Source organism: Lynx canadensis, chromosome D4 (genome assembly GCF_007474595.2).
Source record: "Lynx canadensis isolate LIC74 chromosome D4, mLynCan4.pri.v2, whole genome shotgun sequence".
Lineage (NCBI taxonomy): Eukaryota > Metazoa > Chordata > Mammalia > Carnivora > Felidae > Lynx > Lynx canadensis.
Genome location: NC_044315.2, coordinates 82241974 through 82259348, shown reverse-complemented (window position 1 = coordinate 82259348; position 17375 = coordinate 82241974). Strand labels below are relative to the sequence as shown.

The window sequence follows — 17375 nt, the reverse complement described above, 5'->3', positions numbered from 1 at the left end:
ATTTCTCAAGGAGAGAAATTTCTCTGAGGAATGCAAATCTCTGATCTGTGTTGTATGCCCAATACAACAGCAGTAAGAAGCCATAAAAAGAAAAAGCAATAGAAAATTAAAAAAAAAAAAACCAAAATATTAAGGTAACTATGGAAAAATAATGTGTCATTGACTGTCATTAAGCTAACTATTTGCAGAACCAACTCTGGCAAGACTCAGAATGGTAAATACCCAGTCTGCAGAGACCAAATAGACTTCAGGCAATTCATCGAGCTTTTTCCAAGGTCAGGTAGCTAGACGATTAATTTCCCACCTTCTTCAACCATCATGGAGTTCATTTACAAGATGTGAGGGTTAGGCCAAATATTTTAATAAGGATTTGCTTCATTTAGTGTGTCCCATAAGTACATTTCATATGTGATAGATGTTCTGTGCTGAGGCCGTATTTCATATATATAGAGATTAAAATGAAATTTCATGTTTTATGTGTCTCTCAGTAGCGGTTTTCTTTTTATTACTAACTTTGAAGGTTGCTGGAACAACGTTTCTCCCATACAGAATCTGTATGTACGTCAAACGTGGCTTTGGCACCCATAAAAGGTTGTATGAGGCCTAGCTGATGAGGACTACGTAGGTTCCCGTTCTCATCCAACAGCCGAGTGTTCGTTATGTGCCAGATCCTTCTCCGGGCACTAGCAAAACAGAGGCTCTGCCCAGTGAAAGCATTTTAAGTCTGAGAGTGTCCTTGTTGGTGAAATTGGGTTGATTATAAATATCCTACGTTGGGAGACAGATGATGCATTAGCAGTGTCAAAGGATAATGACCTTGATCAGCAGTTTATTTATACATTATTTAATAATATAGCCCCTCTGACACCACTGAAATGGCCATCATTTGGAAATTCACTCATTTTAAATATTTCCCTGGCAGTTTTGAGAGCCTGAAACCAACTCTGTTTTATGTTCCTGGACCTCTCTCCAAGTAAGTGAATGCATTGAAATGAAAAACAATTATTCCAGTCCTTTTTAAGCAGTTTTTATAGTATAGCAAAGACCAAAGTGGTTGCTGTAAACACTGACCACATTTTTTTGACGACAAGTGAGGGGAGTTTTACCCTTACAATCAATCGTTCATTATAACTTGCCTGTTTATTAGATTTCCTTAATAACTGCAGTGGAGGTAAATGTTCAATAGTGAGTTAGGGAAACAAACTAAGACTTGCAGATGCGCCTTCACCCTTTCCCCCAGCAGTTGGATTTCTAGTAGTCGAGGGCCCTAAAAACTAGGGACATTAAGAGCAGTTAAAGCTGAAAACAACCTGCTCTGTGAATGGTCCTCCTGTACCTCCCACTCAGCACAGGCCAGTGTGTCCTCGGTGGTGGGGAGCAGGATGTAGCGTGTCTCTGAAGTCCTCAGAGCAAGAAAGGTTCTGATGCCACGCCATGCGGTGACCATAGGTCTCTCAGTGTCTGAAGGAGGCCTGGCAGGGAGACGGGCAGTAAATGAATAACAGCTGCAGAGTCCAGAAACTACCTGCTGCTGGGGTGAGTTTCAGTCTGATGTTTCTCTCTAGCAGTTACTTCCAGGGCACAAACTAGTACTTTTTATGTAAGAGTGAGTCTCTTCCCTTCCTCATCCCATCTTCCAGAAAGACTGTTTTAAGTCAAGAATTCAAGTTGAGTTAGTTGTAAGAATAGAGATCCTTTCCCACATTATCATTTTAGGTAGGAGCTAACAGCTTCCATTGATACTTGAAGCAGTGATCTTTGGAGATTTAAAAAAATAGCACCATAGTGCAAATTAGGTTATGTAAGCTTTACAGCACAGCTAGAAATAGGGACTAGAAACCATGTGGGAATCTGGGCCAAAGGACTTTTCTCCCTCCAGCAAATTCCCGTGGGGCTTGGGAATTGGAAGAGTTAATACACGCAAAGTGCTTTGAATAATACCTGGTGCCCAGAAGTTCTCGGTCAGTGTTGGCGGTTCCTGCCATGGTTGGCTGAAGTGACAGAAGGTATGTGAGGGAAGCGAGACTGTGCTGGCAGGTAGCTGAGAAGCAGGTGCGTGACCTACTCAGGGGAGCTGCATTGGTTCCTTGGTGGTCGCAGGTTTCGGGTGCTTCCAGTCTTTGAGAGAGACTCCTGGCATCGGGGGACTAAACAGGAAACACAGAGCAAATGCTTGGTGAGCGAGGCAGTGTGGGGAGGTCGCTGCACACCCATGCTGACTGAGAGTGCCTGTGTTTCTGCTGAGGTGGTGAAATCATTGGCCAGTCTGCTGCCAGGGATTCATAAATCCTTGCTTTGGGATTTAAGTGTGCTTAGAACTTCAAAAGGGCTGAGCTTAGAATATCAACCTGCTGATTCCCAGTTTCCTACCAGTACATTAATAAGAAAAAAGAGGTGCGTGATTTCAGCGAGGCCTGGAGCTCACCGGTGTTAGGCCAATAGTTCTTGTAAACCACAGACCGAGGAGCCTGGGTTGCACGCTTAGAAGGCCGATGACCCCGCCGCTCCCCTTCATAGCATTCCCGCAGCTTCTCTCTTCCAGTTTGCTTCACCACTTTGGAAATAATCTGCGCTCCTCACTACACGAGGCCTCCCCTGTTTGCTCTTCTCTCAGAAAACACATCTGCCTCTCCATCCCGCTCTCTTCAGCAGAAGGAAAGGTGGGTAGATGGTGAGACGGGTGCTGTTGGTTGAATAGCATAGTCCTGTCCCTTTCTGCACAGGCTTCAGGCACCTCTGAGGGAGGATGGGCGGGTGCATCCCCGTCCGCCGGCACGACGTATGCTAGGTGGGGATTACAGATTGAGTTCTGGGATGCTCCAAGTTTATAAAAACTGTGTCGGTAGGGACTGAGCATTACCTTTAAAGGCAAATAAGGTAGATTTGCGTTATAGTCAAGACGTGCCTTCTTCTTCTTCTTCTTCTTCTTCTTCTTCTTCTTCTTCTTCTTCTTCCTCTTCCTCTTCCTCTTCCTCTTCCTCTTCTTCTTCTTCCTCTTCTTCTTCCTCTTCCTCTTCTTCTTCCTCTTCCTCTTCTTCTTCCTCTTCCTCTTCTTCTTCCTCTTCCTCTTCTTCTTCCTCTTCTTCTTCTTCTTCCTCTTCTTCTTTTTTTTAATGGTACCAGCGATGGGAAGTGAAAGAGGAGGGGACATAACAGCAACAGCTTCAGGGGAGGCTCCAACGGCCTCTCTCTCGCTGTCCCCCCAAAGCAAGAGGCTTTTCTTAAATCCAAGAGGTTCCCCCATTCCTCAGCTGTGGCCGTTTGGTGGAGTCATTTCCTCATTGAGCCAAGGTTGAGGGAAGGCCTTTCTTTTCTTCCTTTCTTTCTTTTTTTTTCCCCCTTGACCAATCAGTTTTAACGTCTTCACCCCTTGGTCCTTCTAAGCAGGGTCTTGGTGATTCGTGGCAGAATTTTGCCATTTGGCATTTCTGCCAAGTGCGGCTGCCCCTGTGCGCTCTGCCCAAGCAGTGGACGGGAGACTGACCAGCATGTCCTGGCTGGACATGTGTGGTCCTCACCTCTTCTGCTGCTTCTGGCCCTAGGAGGGCACGGGATTAGCCCGGCAGGCCTGCGGACGTTCTCTCAGCGCTGCCTGCGACCCAGTCTCTCAGCCTGCCTCGAGTCTCTGTACGGCTGGGACGGATGGTCTCTGCTTGCACATGTCAGCTGAATGTCTCCGGTAATGGAGTTAACAGGAGCCTTCTGTTTAGGTCATTTTGGGCTGTGGGCAGCAGTAGATTGGAGAAGGAGCAGAAGAGAGAGAAGGAAGAAATGCTGAAATTACTCTCTTGCATGTGCCGGGCACTTGGACCTTGTTCTCAAACAACCTTCTTGGAGGTGGTATTCTCATTCTCAGATAAAAAAAAAAAATAGGCTCAGGGTTCAGGGCTGGAGTTAGGAACAAAACCCCAGTCCGTCCGATGCCAAAGCCTCTTTCACCACACCGTGTGCGCTGTGGGTGCCGTCTGGACAAAGGGGAGGAACGTGCCGGGTGGCGGGAAGGAGGTGTGCAGGCCGTGGGCCAGGCCCAGCGGGGGCCTCACACCTCACATGGGGTCACAGGGTCCTGAGATCACAGGCGCCTCCTGTGCTGGAAGCCAGGCTCTCTGACTTGAGGCTGTTCTGGACCAGATATCCTGGCCTTTTAAAAATAGGGCTGTTTTTTGTGAGACCAATTGGGAAAGATTATATAACTAGAAAGATAGGCTGGAAGACTTAGGTGTGGTTGTATAAACAAAGGAAGCCCTTGTATTTCAAGCTTTTTTTTTTTTTTTTCCTGTTTGAATATCAGTGACAACTCGAGGTATAGGTTTTCATTTAGCTAATGCTTCCTGCGTATATGTTCTGTCTGGCCTGAGATTGGTGATGGGGATGTCTTAGAAGATTTGAGCCAAGACACTCAAGGCTGGCAAGGTTCTGACTCACAGGGTAAAAGGAAGAGGGGCCTGGAGGGCCGGCAACCCAGGTTTGGGGTAGAAGTGTCGGGAGCCGTCCTGTGCTGAACAGAGCTTGGGGAGTGCCGGATTGCAGTGGCCTGTTCCGATTGCCAGGACTTTCCCCAGACTAGGCTTCAGGGAAGGTGGCCAGCCTGAAGGTCGCAGGCGGCCCTCTAGGTTGCGCTGTGCTTGGTGAGCCTTGCTGGGATGGCTTTGAGGTCTCTGAATTGCTGCACTTGAGCCGTTCTTCCGAACTCGGCCGAGTCTCCCGCTGCTGCAGACCATGTCGCCAGCTCCTTTGCTAACAATTGCCACCTGGGTCTCTGCTTAGGGATAGGTGGGGGTGGGGATGGAGGCAGAATCCTCTCCAGGGAAAGACAGTCCTCCCTCACCCCAAGTCATTGTCCTTGGCATTTGGCCATTTCTCTGCGCCACCTGCCGTGATGCTGGAGGGGAGCAGGAGGAAGGAATGGTTTTAAACCCAGGTTGCACGAGTTCCAGAGCAGTGACTTGTGTGAGGAAAGTGAGTACCTGGCCCAGCACTCGCTTAGCAGCTGTTCTTTCCCAGTGGCCGATCTGTTTCCCACCCTGCCCCTACAGTGTGGAGAATCGCCGGGCACGGACTGTTTTTCTTCCTGAGCAGGCAAGGCTGTCGAAGCCCAGAGAGCTGTCCAGATCACCCAGCTTGTTTGTGGCAAAACGCTGTGGCTCCTAATGAGTTTTTAACCACACAGAAGAAATGACATGTCTTCCACTGTTTTTGGAGTTAACAGAAGCCCTTTCTTGGGGACGAGAGTTGAATTAGACAACAACTGTGGGATCTAGAAATGATCTCCTTTTATAGATGAGGAAATGAAGGCTTAGCCAAAATGACTTGCCCCAAATTATACAGCAGTAAGCGGCTGAGCCCACCCATTCTGCCAGCACTGTGCTCGGTACTGGTGGTTTGTCTTACTGGTCTAGACTGCTTGCCTGCCCAGTTTCCCTTCCTCTCTCTGAGGCATTCTGCTTACCTCTCTTCCACACTTCTGGGACATATCCTGTGTGGTTTGAAGCAAAACAAGCAAAAACCAATGCTCCACCTCTCACCCTGCCCCCTGCCATGTGGAGAAAAAAAAAAAAAAAAAAAAAGAATCCAGACTTTGGGCTTATTCTTTCTCTGGTTCCTTTGGAGGAACTGTCAGCTTGCCCCTGGGCTTAGGGGACTGGTTAACCTTGGGCCTGGCAGCCTATTCTGTTATTGTTGTTGTGCCTGTTTCCATACCGTTTTTTGGTACCATAACTGAACTCTGTAATCAAGTGTAGACCAGTGATTGCCGCTGGAGAGACCCCCAGGGGTTTGGTAGGCAGGGAGGGATAAGCTGTTGGAAGTGTGCTTTTCGTATTCTTCTGCGTCCATGTTTTGGTTGTTGGCTGTCGTCTGTCCCTGCCTAGGCCTTCATTATCTGCTCCACCCAAAGGAGTCATCCTCACAGTAACACGTTGCCCACAGTGCTCAGATGCTGTGGGATCTCACTGGACCCTTCCATCATGGAGATGTTCTCAGAAGTTGCTCCGCTTTCTAACATCTTTCATGTCCTTGGAGGCTATGTTAAGGGAAATGTCGTGGACATCATCTAGGAGGTGAGAAACCTCTGGAAGGTGGCACCTGGGGAACTTGGGAAGGCCGAGGGCCCCTCCCAATGAGATTCACTGAGGCTGCTGGGGAGACCTGGGGAGATCACGGACCTTTCCATCAGCTATTTTAAAGGGTTATTTTGACTTGTACGTGACTCTAGAAGGAAGGTTAAAGACGGTTGTAGGAAAGCAGTTGGGCAGTTTGGGCAGTGTGTGCCTCCCGAGATGGTGGGGCTGTCCTGGGAGATTAGGTGTGATGAGAAGCGAGGCCGGTGGTGACCAGGAATGTTTAAGCAAGCCAGCTATTTGCACAGTGCAGAGGGATTTCTTCCACGGGATGTCAGGTTCGGATGGCACGCCGATGTGATCGGTGACACTGCCAAGGCCACTGCTCCCCTCTTTGGCACGTGGATTCGTTGAGAAACATTCACTGTCAACTACTGCTTGTTTCCCAGGCTCTCCCAGCTGGAGAAAATGTCAAGATCTTCTGTTTAGACAGCGGAGTAGAAGGTGAAACCACTGACCGAGGTGGAGTGCACAGGAAGGGGGAGCTCAGGGGCCTGACCAGGTCAGAGCCATCTCCTGTGGTTGGGGAAGACTCTGGCAGGCCTCCTGCTCTGTGAGGAGGCCTAGAACCTGAGCAGCTTTGACGGGAGTGGCAGAGGCTTCCCGCGGAGACTGGCATCTGCACTGGATGGAGGTCTGCCAGGGGGGTCATGAAGGAGAGCTTTCCAGAAGGGGGCACAGCGTGCACAGAAAGGGCATAGCCTTCTGGAGCAGCACGAAGGTACTTGCTGATGGCAGCTGGTACCTGGGGCCAAGATGGGGAAGGTGTGGGGAGGGAAGAAGGTGCTGGCAGGGCAGGAGTGGGCGACGGGAGAGGGGCGGCAGTGTGGCAAGGGCCATCTCTTTTGGGCTGGGAAATGGGGGTTTGGTGGGCCCAATTTCTCATCAGTGGGTGGCTGTGAGCCCTCTTCTTGTGCTCTCTGGGTTAGTGGCTCTTTGGCGGTGGATAGAGAGGTGTGCAGGCTGGCCAGTCAGCATCTTACCCTTGCCCCGAGTTTCTGCACGTGTCTGCTCTCCTGGTCTCACCAAAGGGAGTGACAGGTACTGAGTGTTCACTCATATAGAGGCCCTCTGCTTTTTAAAAAAGTAATGTTTTGGTTTCTTTACCCGGGCAAGGTCTGGAGCTCCTTGGATTCAGCACCTACAGAACATGGTTTTTACTTAGTGGGAAGTTGCAGATTTGCCATACAGAGCACTTTAAAGAGAGGGGGGAAAAAACCATGTAAGATTTTGGCATCTAGCTCAGTTCCTACCACCTCTGGCTCATCCTGGCCAGGTGGCATAGAGCACTGAAAGGAGTCAGGGTGGGTTTCTGCACCTCTCTTATTTATATAGCTCTCTTGGGGACTAAGGCTAAAGAGGCAGCTGTGGTTTCGAACCTTCAGGTCAGAGCTATGCAAGGTTACAGGTGCACTGAGACAGTGATCCTGTCTGCCTTTGGGGTGGCCAAGACCTGAGGGTCAAGTGTCTGCAACTTGTCTTCTTACTCTGTTGGGCCACAGAAGTATCACTTGTGTGTCACAATGTGGAAATATATGGGAGCACTCCCTTAGACTTGGTGTCAGCAAACTTTCTGGAAAGGGCCAAACGGTAAATCTTCCAGACATGGCTATTCAGCTTGGCTGTGGTCACGCAAGAGCAGCCAGAGATGGTGCGTAAACCCAGGTGTGGCTGTGGTCCGATAAAATTGACTTTAAAAGAAACAAAAGAGTGGGCCTTATTTTGCCTACCCCTGCCTTAGGCTGTAGAGACTGACCCTTTGGCTTAATTATGACTGGAAACTTCCTTCCATCTGCCGCCTGGCCCATCTACCTGAAACAGAAGGCTTCCTGAGCATCTGTTCTGTATGAGCACTGAGGAGGAAGGGGCAGTCCTGGCCCGTAAGGACCACAGGTTTTGGGGGGGTGGGGCACTGACAGGTGAGAGCAACATGTAGAACAGAACAGGGCTCAAGGAAGTCCAAGGTGACAGGGCCCCAATGACAGAAGGGCTAAGGGCAAATCAGGAGAGCCCTAGGAAGCTGCTCTGGAGAGGACACCAAGAACCGTGTAGTCACACAGGCACGTTGGGCCCAGCCTGGGCAGGGCCCTGAATGCCAGGCTAAGGAGCGTGGGCCTCATTCTCTGGGCCCCGGGGAGCCAGTGAGAGATTGTGTTTAGAACAGTAAAGTGATCACAGGTGCATTTTAGAAACGGCACTCTGGTCATAGACCAGAGTTGTGGTTGCAGATGGTATCTCGGTTTTGTCCGGACGTTTTAGGCAAGAGTTGGGTTGGTGTTGCTATGAGTAGAAAGGAGAGGTCCGGAGAATTGGTTGTTCTCTACCGTTCTGACTTGGCGGAGTTTGATAAGTCCTCTGTCTCCAGGCCTTTCTGTCTTGCTACCCTTTTAAATAAGGGCAAGACAAAACCAGGATTAGATTCTGGCTTGGGGCCTTGATGTGTGAGAGTAAAAGTGAGTTCCCCTTGCTCCAGAATGGAGTTCATGGCAGGAGAGCTTCACGGAGCAGACTCCCTTCCTGTTGGCATGCAGCCAACACCCGAAACAGGCCTTGCGAGAAGTGCAGAGGATGGTCAGGACTCTCGAGAAGCCTACAGGCCACTGAGGCAAGATGCCCGTATGTGACAGGCCGAAGCCAACACTGCACGGGTGTATCACAGACTGCCTGAGGCCAGGCCTTCTGGCGGGTGCATGGGGAGACGGAGGTGAGTCACTCATGGTGCCTGCCCCAAGGTGCTCAATGTAGTTGGGGCGACAAAAAACAACTATAAATGTATATAGTGCTTTCTATTTCCCCGAAATCCACAACCCCCGCCCCCCCCACCCCCCACCCCGAGATTTCTAGGCAGGTGGAAGGATGCTTTTTACTGAGCCAAGGTGAGGTGTGAGGGTCGGGAGCTGCCATGGGAGGGCCCCTGGGGACTGGAGAAAGGCCACCTAATCTGAGTGCGTGTGCACCTGCTGTCTCAGCGAATCCCCCACAGGCCCCTGGGAGGGGTGAGGCTGCCTGGCGCCTGCAGCTAGGAGGTGTGGCGTCCGCACTGGCCTTACTGAGAGGTGGTTTCTTTGTGGTCCGCTGGCACCCCGGTCAGGAGTGAGGGGTCTGGTGGCTGCCCTGGCTCCCTGGGGAGCTGTGTGCCATCCTTGCTGGGAACCAGTGAGGGTTATGGAAGGAAGTTTCGGTGAGGCTGTGCCTCCAGGGCATGTTGGATGCCCGCCTTGCTTGTCAGGCGCTCTCTGGTGGAGGGTGGGCCTCTCGGACTTTGCTGCCTGGTCTGGTCTTTTTGGGGGTGTGGAGGGGGGGGGGCTCTTGTGCTCTTAACGGTAGGTGTGGGACTTGGCCGAGGGAGGAGCACTCCTTGTGTTTTCCATAGGCGTTTCTCCGCTCCTCGAAGGGGAAGGACAAAGGTGGGCCTGGCTGTATGCGAGGTGTGGCCGTTAGAGGCAGCTTGGCCCCGGCCCTTGCCCTCTCCTCATCCCCGAGCATAGGCTTGATGCCGTTTTCTTAGCGAAATAAATGGTCAGAAGGTTGCTTTTTTTCTTTGACTCTAACCTAAATATTTCTGTTGTTCTGGAAAGTCACATTTTTTTTTTGTTCATGGAAACTAAGGGTAGGGACAGGAGTGTTAGTGCAGAAGACTCTTTAAGGAGTCCCTTCTCCACTGGTAATTTATTAAGTTGCATTTAAGTGTCCAGCCTCTTTCTCCCCTTTTCCGGGCTGAGCACCGCTCCCCACCTCGGGCTTAGGAGTTGGTCTGCTGTGTCAGGGGCAAGACGTATTGCTCCAGATGGGCTTATTTCCTGGATGTGTGTCACTGTGTCTGTGACACATCCTTGAGTAACCTCATCTGTGGCACTGACCCCTGAGGTAGTGACGATGCCCACAGGAGCTTTGGAATTCCGTGCCAGGCCAGCCCCGATTCCCCACTTACTTCTCTCACCTTTTGTGTCAGAAGCGCTGCCATTAGACGCATCCCTTTCCCTGACCAGGACGGCATCTCACGCTCAGACCAGCCCTGGGCCATCAGGTAGGGTTCGCACTGCACCCCTACTTCATAGAGGGAACACTGAGAGCTACCTGTTCCCTCGCTCACTTAATGCAGTGGTTTTTCAGCACCTGGCCGGGCTATCGCTACGTGGGAGGTGGCTTAGCTGCCATTTTTTGCTACCTTTCTTGGAGAGGAAGGCTTGTTTCTAGAAACTCAGCTGGGGAGCCAAACCGTAGGCAACCTCAAGGCCCCGACTAGGGCCTTAGTTTTGACACCTCCTAGGAATCCCAGGCAGCTGTCGCCCGTGCAGTCTCCCAACTCCAGATGTACTTCCTCTCCTGGGGCTTGAGGAAACAAAATGAATGCTTGCTTGACGGGGGAGTGCTCTGCCTTTGTTCCTCTTGACTTCTAGTGAGGCACAAGCCCCTTCATCATTTGGTAAATCTTACGTACATTAGCCCTCAGCAGCGCTTACCCCAAAGTGTTTTGTACTCAGGCGTTTCACCAGGGACCCATCCGCTGGCCTCTTGTGCTGAACATCTTGTCCAAGTGGCTTGTGGCTTTAGGAGAGGACAGTCTCCTGAGAGAACCCTAATTATTAGGGTGAGGACACTCCTGGGGGCAGTGAAGCTGATGGGCCTGGCTCGGCCTGTTAGCTCCACAGCCCGCCCACCCTGGTCTCAGTGCCATGTGGCATTACCAGAGAGTGGCCTGTAGGACTTGTCACCCACTCCATGCAGAACTCCTGGTCTGGGGACGAGGCAGCTAGCTCAGAACTAAGGCCCAGATCTATTCGAGAGGGGCTTCTCTCATAAAGAAGCAAGGTGGCCCTGCTCGGCCTCAGCCCCTGGGGTGGGGAGTCCAGGAGGCATGGAGAAGGCCGAGTGTAGTTGTGGGTAGAAAACCTTTCCCTACTGCACGGTTACACACATGACATTGGACTCCTGGCTATGGCTTACTCTCACTCTGGTCTGGTGATGGCCAAGGTAGTTTTTTAGGTATCAACTGAAAATATCTATCTATCTGTATATCTATTTACTGTGTTTTGTTTTGTTTTTTTTCTGAATACGCAAGTGTAAATAGTATCATTTGCAGTGCAAAGTCCTTGGCAATAACTTTACGTTGTGTATCATGTTGAAAAAATTGGCAAATGCGACCACCACGGATTGTCCTTCCCGTCTGGGGCAATGATTACATGTAGGACTCTGAACTTTAAACCTTCGGCGTGGTTGAAGCAGCAGCCTGCATGTGTGGACTGTCACCAGTGCCTCGTCCAGGATGCCTGGCCTTCATCCAAAGGGACTCTCTGCCGCCCCAGCGCCCACACTGTGGCTCCTTCGCACTGACTATGTCGGACTCTGCCGTAGACTGGTCCTCTTGTCTGGCTGCTGCAGTCTGTCTGTAATGCCCTGACATGTTGCATTCTCCCCATTTGGATGAATAAAAATAAAAGCTTCTGTCTTCAACAGCAGTGGACCCACTTTGGTTAAATGAAAGCTGTGACTTTGATGAAGTGGCCGAGTGCAGGACCACTTTCCTGGCCCTCATGACTCTCCAGGTCAGAACACGTGGCAGGATCTTCCCTTCATGGAGAGGGATGAGGAGCCAAGGCCTCGGTCCTGTTCCTTACGACTCTCTGCTTCTCTGCTAATGGTGCAAAATGTTTACTGAACTGAAACTTTAACTTGGGACCCTGGCGTAGTAAGTGGTGACTTACGGGTGCTGAGTGAGGGCTCAATTCTAAACCTTAGAATTTACCAGGTACTTTTCACACATCTTAGTCCTACTATATTCGTGCCTATTCCCCAAGGCTGGCATTACCCACACATGACAGATCAGAACACTGAGGCTCACAGATAAAAGTAGAACTTCTAAATGGCAGCAACAGTTTGTATCCAGAGCTGACGCTCCACCCCTCTCCCTCCCCTCCCCCCCCACCCCCCCCCACCGCCCTTGTGAGGGTCCCACAGTGGAGCTGCCCCAGAACATCCTGAGGAAGCAGAGCCAGGCCCAGGCCTGCTGATGCCTCTTCCAGGTAAGTGCAGCCACTGTGGGTAGACGAAGGCACTGGGTGTTCCTGCTTCACTTTGTAAGTCAGGGCCCACCCCCTCTCTGCGCGCCCTTGCACCGGATTCATGAGCATGCTTAGAACTGGCCACAGAAGAGCTGGCTGGCCTGGGCCCACTGCTGCTCCCCTGCCCCATGGTCACGGCGAACAGCCTGTGGAGTTGAGATGGGGGAGTGAAGGGCGGGAGCCTTGCTGGTCTTGCTCGCGGGCCCCAGAAGAGGAGGAGGTGGGTCTTGAGAGAAAAGGTTGAAATGGCAGGTCTTGTGATCGCGGGCAGGAAATCTTCCACCGCTGCTTACAAATCTGAGGATAAGATCACTGAACTCCCAGGGGCGTTCAGACAGCTGGAGGGACCAGCAGCACACAGGCGAAGGATCAGGAGCTTTATGGCGCCCCAGCAACCCCTAGGACACAGGCGAGGAGAAGAACTCGGAAAGGTCACGTGACTTTCCAAAATGAGTGGTGCACCCAAGGTCACAGTCTGGCCTAGAATCCAGCGTGCAGGTGTGTCGTTGGCAGTGAAGTGCCCTGCCGGTCACGGGGAGCTAGAGGTGCGGGTTAACGGCCGTGGCACCTGGGCCAGGAACCCATGGGTCCAATTTCCTCTCCGATAAAATGGGGAAGGGGCAGAGACTCAGTGCTTAGGCCTCTCGCTCTGGGAGCCACTGCCCCAGCCATTGGGTATGGTCCTAATCCTTGCACCTGTTTCATCCTTCTGACCTCATCACCCCCCAGATGTGTCCTAGGAGAGGGGGCGTCCCAGTGTCAGAGGCAGGCTAATAAGTGAAGCGCTCTAATGCCATAAACCTCTGTCAGACTGATGAGGACAGGCCTCTCCCAGGTCACAAGGGGCCCGTATCACCTTACTCCCCGGTGCGTGGACTCGCTTCTGTTGGGTCAGTCAGAGCCGGGAGTTGTGGTCTCAGCTTATTTTTAGCTCCCGTGGATTTTCTTTTCTTCGCTCCTGCTGCGGGGACTTGGAATTCAGAGCAGACGGGGTGGCGGCACTCCTGGGAAACTAAGGAAGATGCCGCCTCCTCCCTGGGAATTCTTCTCAAGGCTCTGGAGAGCAGCTGGGGTTCAGTAGGGCCTGCAGTCCACGCGGCCTGTGCCGTACTTTCGCTGCTTTTGAGCAGCCCTGACAGCACGGTCCGGGAAGAGATGTGGCCACGGTCAAAAGCGTGATCTGAGTTTTCCAGCACGAAGCCTCATGCTCTTTGCTCTACCACGGTTCCCTCCAGCCACCTCCACGTCTGCTGCCACCCTGGGCACCAGTGAACTTCCCTGTCACCGATGAGTCTTTTCTGGTCCTGCCCTCGCTGTGATGTAGAGCACGCTACACTTTTCCTCCCGATGGCCACAGCCTCACACCGTGGCCCCTCTTTCTCTTTAAATGGGGGTGCCTAGGCCTGCAGTTTGCCCTTGCTCAGTGTGTACATTTCGTACGGTCTTACCTGCCCTGCAGGATTCCACATCTACACAGGGACGTGGAGATCTTTTTGATGGTGACAACTGTTGGCAGTGTTGGGGGGAGGGGTGCTTCATCAGCCAGAAGCATAGGACAGCGCCCCACAACAAACGATTATCAGTAGTGCTAAGGTCCCGAAACCCACGCGACTCCCGACCGTCTAGATTCTGGGCACCTCCCAGTGGCGTTTCCCGGACAGTCTCAAGTCCACACACCAAGAGCTCTATTTCTCTCCCTTTGTGTCCTTCCCCTTTTCTCTCACCAAGTTTCTGTAACTCTCCAGGAATCGTCTCCAATCTGGCCTATTTTACCACCTCTCTTTATAAAGACTCTAGATGTCTCCTCCAAGCTTTTTTCCTAAAGGACTGACAGGACTCTTCCCCCCAGTTTTTAAGGCAAGTTGGCTTCAAACCCTTCAGTAGTTCCCTCCTCCTTCAAACCCCTCAGCCTCAGGGGCCTCAACCTCATTATCCAGTCTCGCTCCGTCAGACCATGGCGTACCCACCTGGCGTTTCCTGCAGCTAAAGGTCTTGCTGCTTCTCCATCCCACAACCCCTTCAGGTCATCAGTGCAGAAAACGGTCACTGCCACTTCACCTCCCTGTCCCCACAGGGCCCCATATACCTGTTTCAGCACTTAGCGTACAGTGTGGCACCTGGTATTCTCAGTCTGAGTCTCAACACAGCTCGGGGACTTCCCCGAGAGCGAGGACCATCTGAGTGACCTTAGGCCTAACGTGCCCAGGCTGACTGGTACATGGACTCCTTTCACTGGGCCGGGGCTCAGCTGGGAGGGGAGGATTTCTGCCGAATCCCTACACTCCCAGACACCAGGACCCTTGGGACCGGCAAAGCCTAGAGTGAGCTGGCCCTTCTGGACTCCTGCCCCAGCTAGCCGCAAGTGTGGATCCCACAGATAGGTTCTCTAGCCTGCAAATGGCAGAGGACTCCCAAATGTGCCGTGGAGCCGCTGTCCTGGCCCCTCATGAGGCACCTGCCCAGCTTCGGGGCAGCGGAGAGAAGACAGGGCAGAGGCTTCACTCACCGCCTTCCCTTCTTCAAGGCCGGGTGTAGAAGGGGTCCTGAAGGGCAGGTCACACGGGGAACACCGCAGGCTTGGGGAGACTGCTCTTCTTCCTGCCGCAGAGAAGGGGGCGAGGTGGTAAAGAGGGACGGCCGGGGCCCTGCGCATCCTTAGGGTGCAGGGGGACCCCGTAAGTAGAAAGGAACTTTCTGAAAGATGTGTCTGTCCATGCAGCCACTCTTCCTGAAAAGTGTTAGGGCTAGACCCCAGCTACTCGGACTGCCTTTTCCCCCACAGCTACTTCTCTTGCACATTCACATTTCAGGCCTCGAATTCCTCCCATCTCTTGCCTGGTGAGATGCTTTCACCTCCTGTAGGACTTCCTTAACCCTCCAACACGGGAATGGCGCCTGCCCCGGGAACACGGCACTGGATTTCACCAAGCGGGTCAAGTCTGCCGTGGTGGCGCACGCGTGGGCCTGGCAGAGGAGAAGCTCGTCTCCCCACACCCCGTGCCGCTGGCGCGCCGGAGCCGTAGGGGTGGGGAGGCGCCTGGGGCCCCCACACACCTGTCCCGACAGCGCGGAGGCTGCTCTTCTCGGACAGTGGGAGCAGGGAAAGGGGCCGGAGCACATAATGATGAAACCGGTTTCTACAAAGTGATGCTCTTTGTACCAAAATATTTAATGAATATGCTGTTAAAATAAAACCAACAAAAGAAATAGTAATACAATTTTACTGGTTTATATTTCAGTTCATAAAGTTGACACACTGAAACTACCCTAGCACAATGTCCACGCACCTAGTTTTAGATGGGCTTACAGCTGTTTTGGTAACTGAACAAGAAAGACACGGAAAGCGGTGGAGGGTGTGGTTCGGGGGGTGGGGGTTGCCATTGTTACCTCCCTTGTCACAGTGACCTCAGCAAGCGTTAGTATAGCCAACAGGAAAAGAGATACAAAACAACCCAAGAATCTTTATACACAAACCAGTGCCTCTTAGAACAGCTACCTGCACCCTGCGTGCGGAGACCAGATCATCGGCGCCAGCCCGTCAGCATATCACTATATAAATTAAAAGGTCTAGGTTATTTGTTTTTTTAAAGGTGCTAAAACCTCTATTCTGTAGTTTTGAAGTGAGAACCTGCAGCCCATCTGAACAGCGAGGTCTGCACCCAGCACACTCGGGGGAGGGCCCAGGGGCCCAGACAGCTGGGGAGGGACACGGGTCAGCAGGACCGGGCCTGGGCCTGTGCATCCCGCACATGTGTCTACACACACACACACACACACACACACACACGGCGCAGTGTCCTCCTTGCCTGTATGACCTGTTGTGCAAAAGCACTAGGGACCTTGAAGTGATGGAGCATTTCCCAGCTCTCGAGAAGGTGGGGGAGGAGAGTGGAGCCCAGCAGAACTGGAGTGACATTAAGTGCCCAAATATCCACATAATTAGGTTGTGCAGATCAGTCTCGGTCTGGGATTTAAACACTGTCAGTTGGGCACACTGGGAAAAGATATTTATACACACACACACACACACACACACACACACACACACACGACACATGAAGCAAAATAAGATTTGTCCACGTTATGATTAACCCTGTCTCACAGTCGGTCAAGTCGCCCAGCCCAGCCCTGTGACGTTTTGGCAGCTAACACTAAAAACAAGAGGAACTAGAAGAGTTGCATAGAATTGATCAGAAACGTGAATAATGCCAAACCCAACACCTGTGCAATGTGTTCTTTAACAAAACTAGGTGGCTTCAACTACAACCAGGAAACCCTCCTATTTAAAACAAAGTGCTTCTCCGCGTCTACCTGGAGGACCCTATGCTGGCACGAAGTAGATAAGAATTATTTGCGATACTGATCCCCTGCCCACCCCACCCCCACCCCACAATATATATATAATATGTATATTTAAAAACAAACAAAAAAAAGATTAAAGGTTTAGAAAAAAACCAAAAGCCTGAAGGATCCCCAAACTCCGATAATGTCAACTCAGCCCTTGGGCTGGGTGAGGTGGTGACCCACACCAGGAAGAGGCCTGGGAGCTCACACGGAGGATGGTTTCCCAGAGCGTGTCCAGAGCGTCACTCAGCCAGCAGGCCTGTTAGCATCAGTAGTTAGGAGAGCCTTACCCCAGAGAGGCTGACTGCTTCATGAGCTCTGGTCCAATGACCTACCAACATGCTGCTATGGATCTGACTTAGGTACATTCTGGTCCTGGGACATGTCACAGAATCACACATCTGGCCAAAGAAGGCAACAAAAGGTGTCGTGTTTTCTGAAGGTGTCTGGAGGCAGCCACTTCACTCAGCAAGTCTCTTTCCCTTGAACCCCCGTTGCCGTCTTTATGGAGCTCAGGGTTCGGTTAAACCACGTCTTCTTGGCGGCCTGTACCTCATTCAGGGCAAGGCCTAAATGGTGCTCCAAGTCCTGCAAGGGGAACAATGTACGGTGAGCATGCTCGGCTCCAGTGTCAAGGGAGGTGCCTCCCGAGAGCTGAGCCATGATAAGAATTCAGCCTATGTATTCTTGAGAGGCCTCTGGAAATTCCCCAGTCTCCACTTGGCATAAAAGGGTCTGGAATCCCTAGAGTTCTGGGATTTTTCCTAGTTAAGACCTCTTCATTTCTTGCCTCATCTACTTATTAAAACAACCTCCTAACTGAGCGCTTCCTTCTCTTATCCACCGACTG

General features: G+C 51.7%; 1 protein-coding gene across 3 annotated transcripts in view; it reads right to left on the bottom strand.

The window, feature by feature from the left end:
• Positions 1-15388: 15388 nt before the first annotated feature.
• Positions 15389-17375, bottom strand: part of LOC115500149 (rab GTPase-activating protein 1-like) — a 40582-nt gene continuing 38595 nt past the window's right edge. For 2 of the 3 annotated variants that reach the window (XM_030294514.1, XM_030294515.1), the window contains one exon: positions 15389-17113. In XM_030294514.1, coding sequence (XP_030150374.1) covers positions 16991-17113 — 123 coding nt within the window. In that variant the 3' untranslated portion in view covers positions 15389-16990. The remainder of the gene's footprint in view (positions 17114-17375) is intronic. The other variant, XR_003964410.1, reaches the window with a different exon arrangement.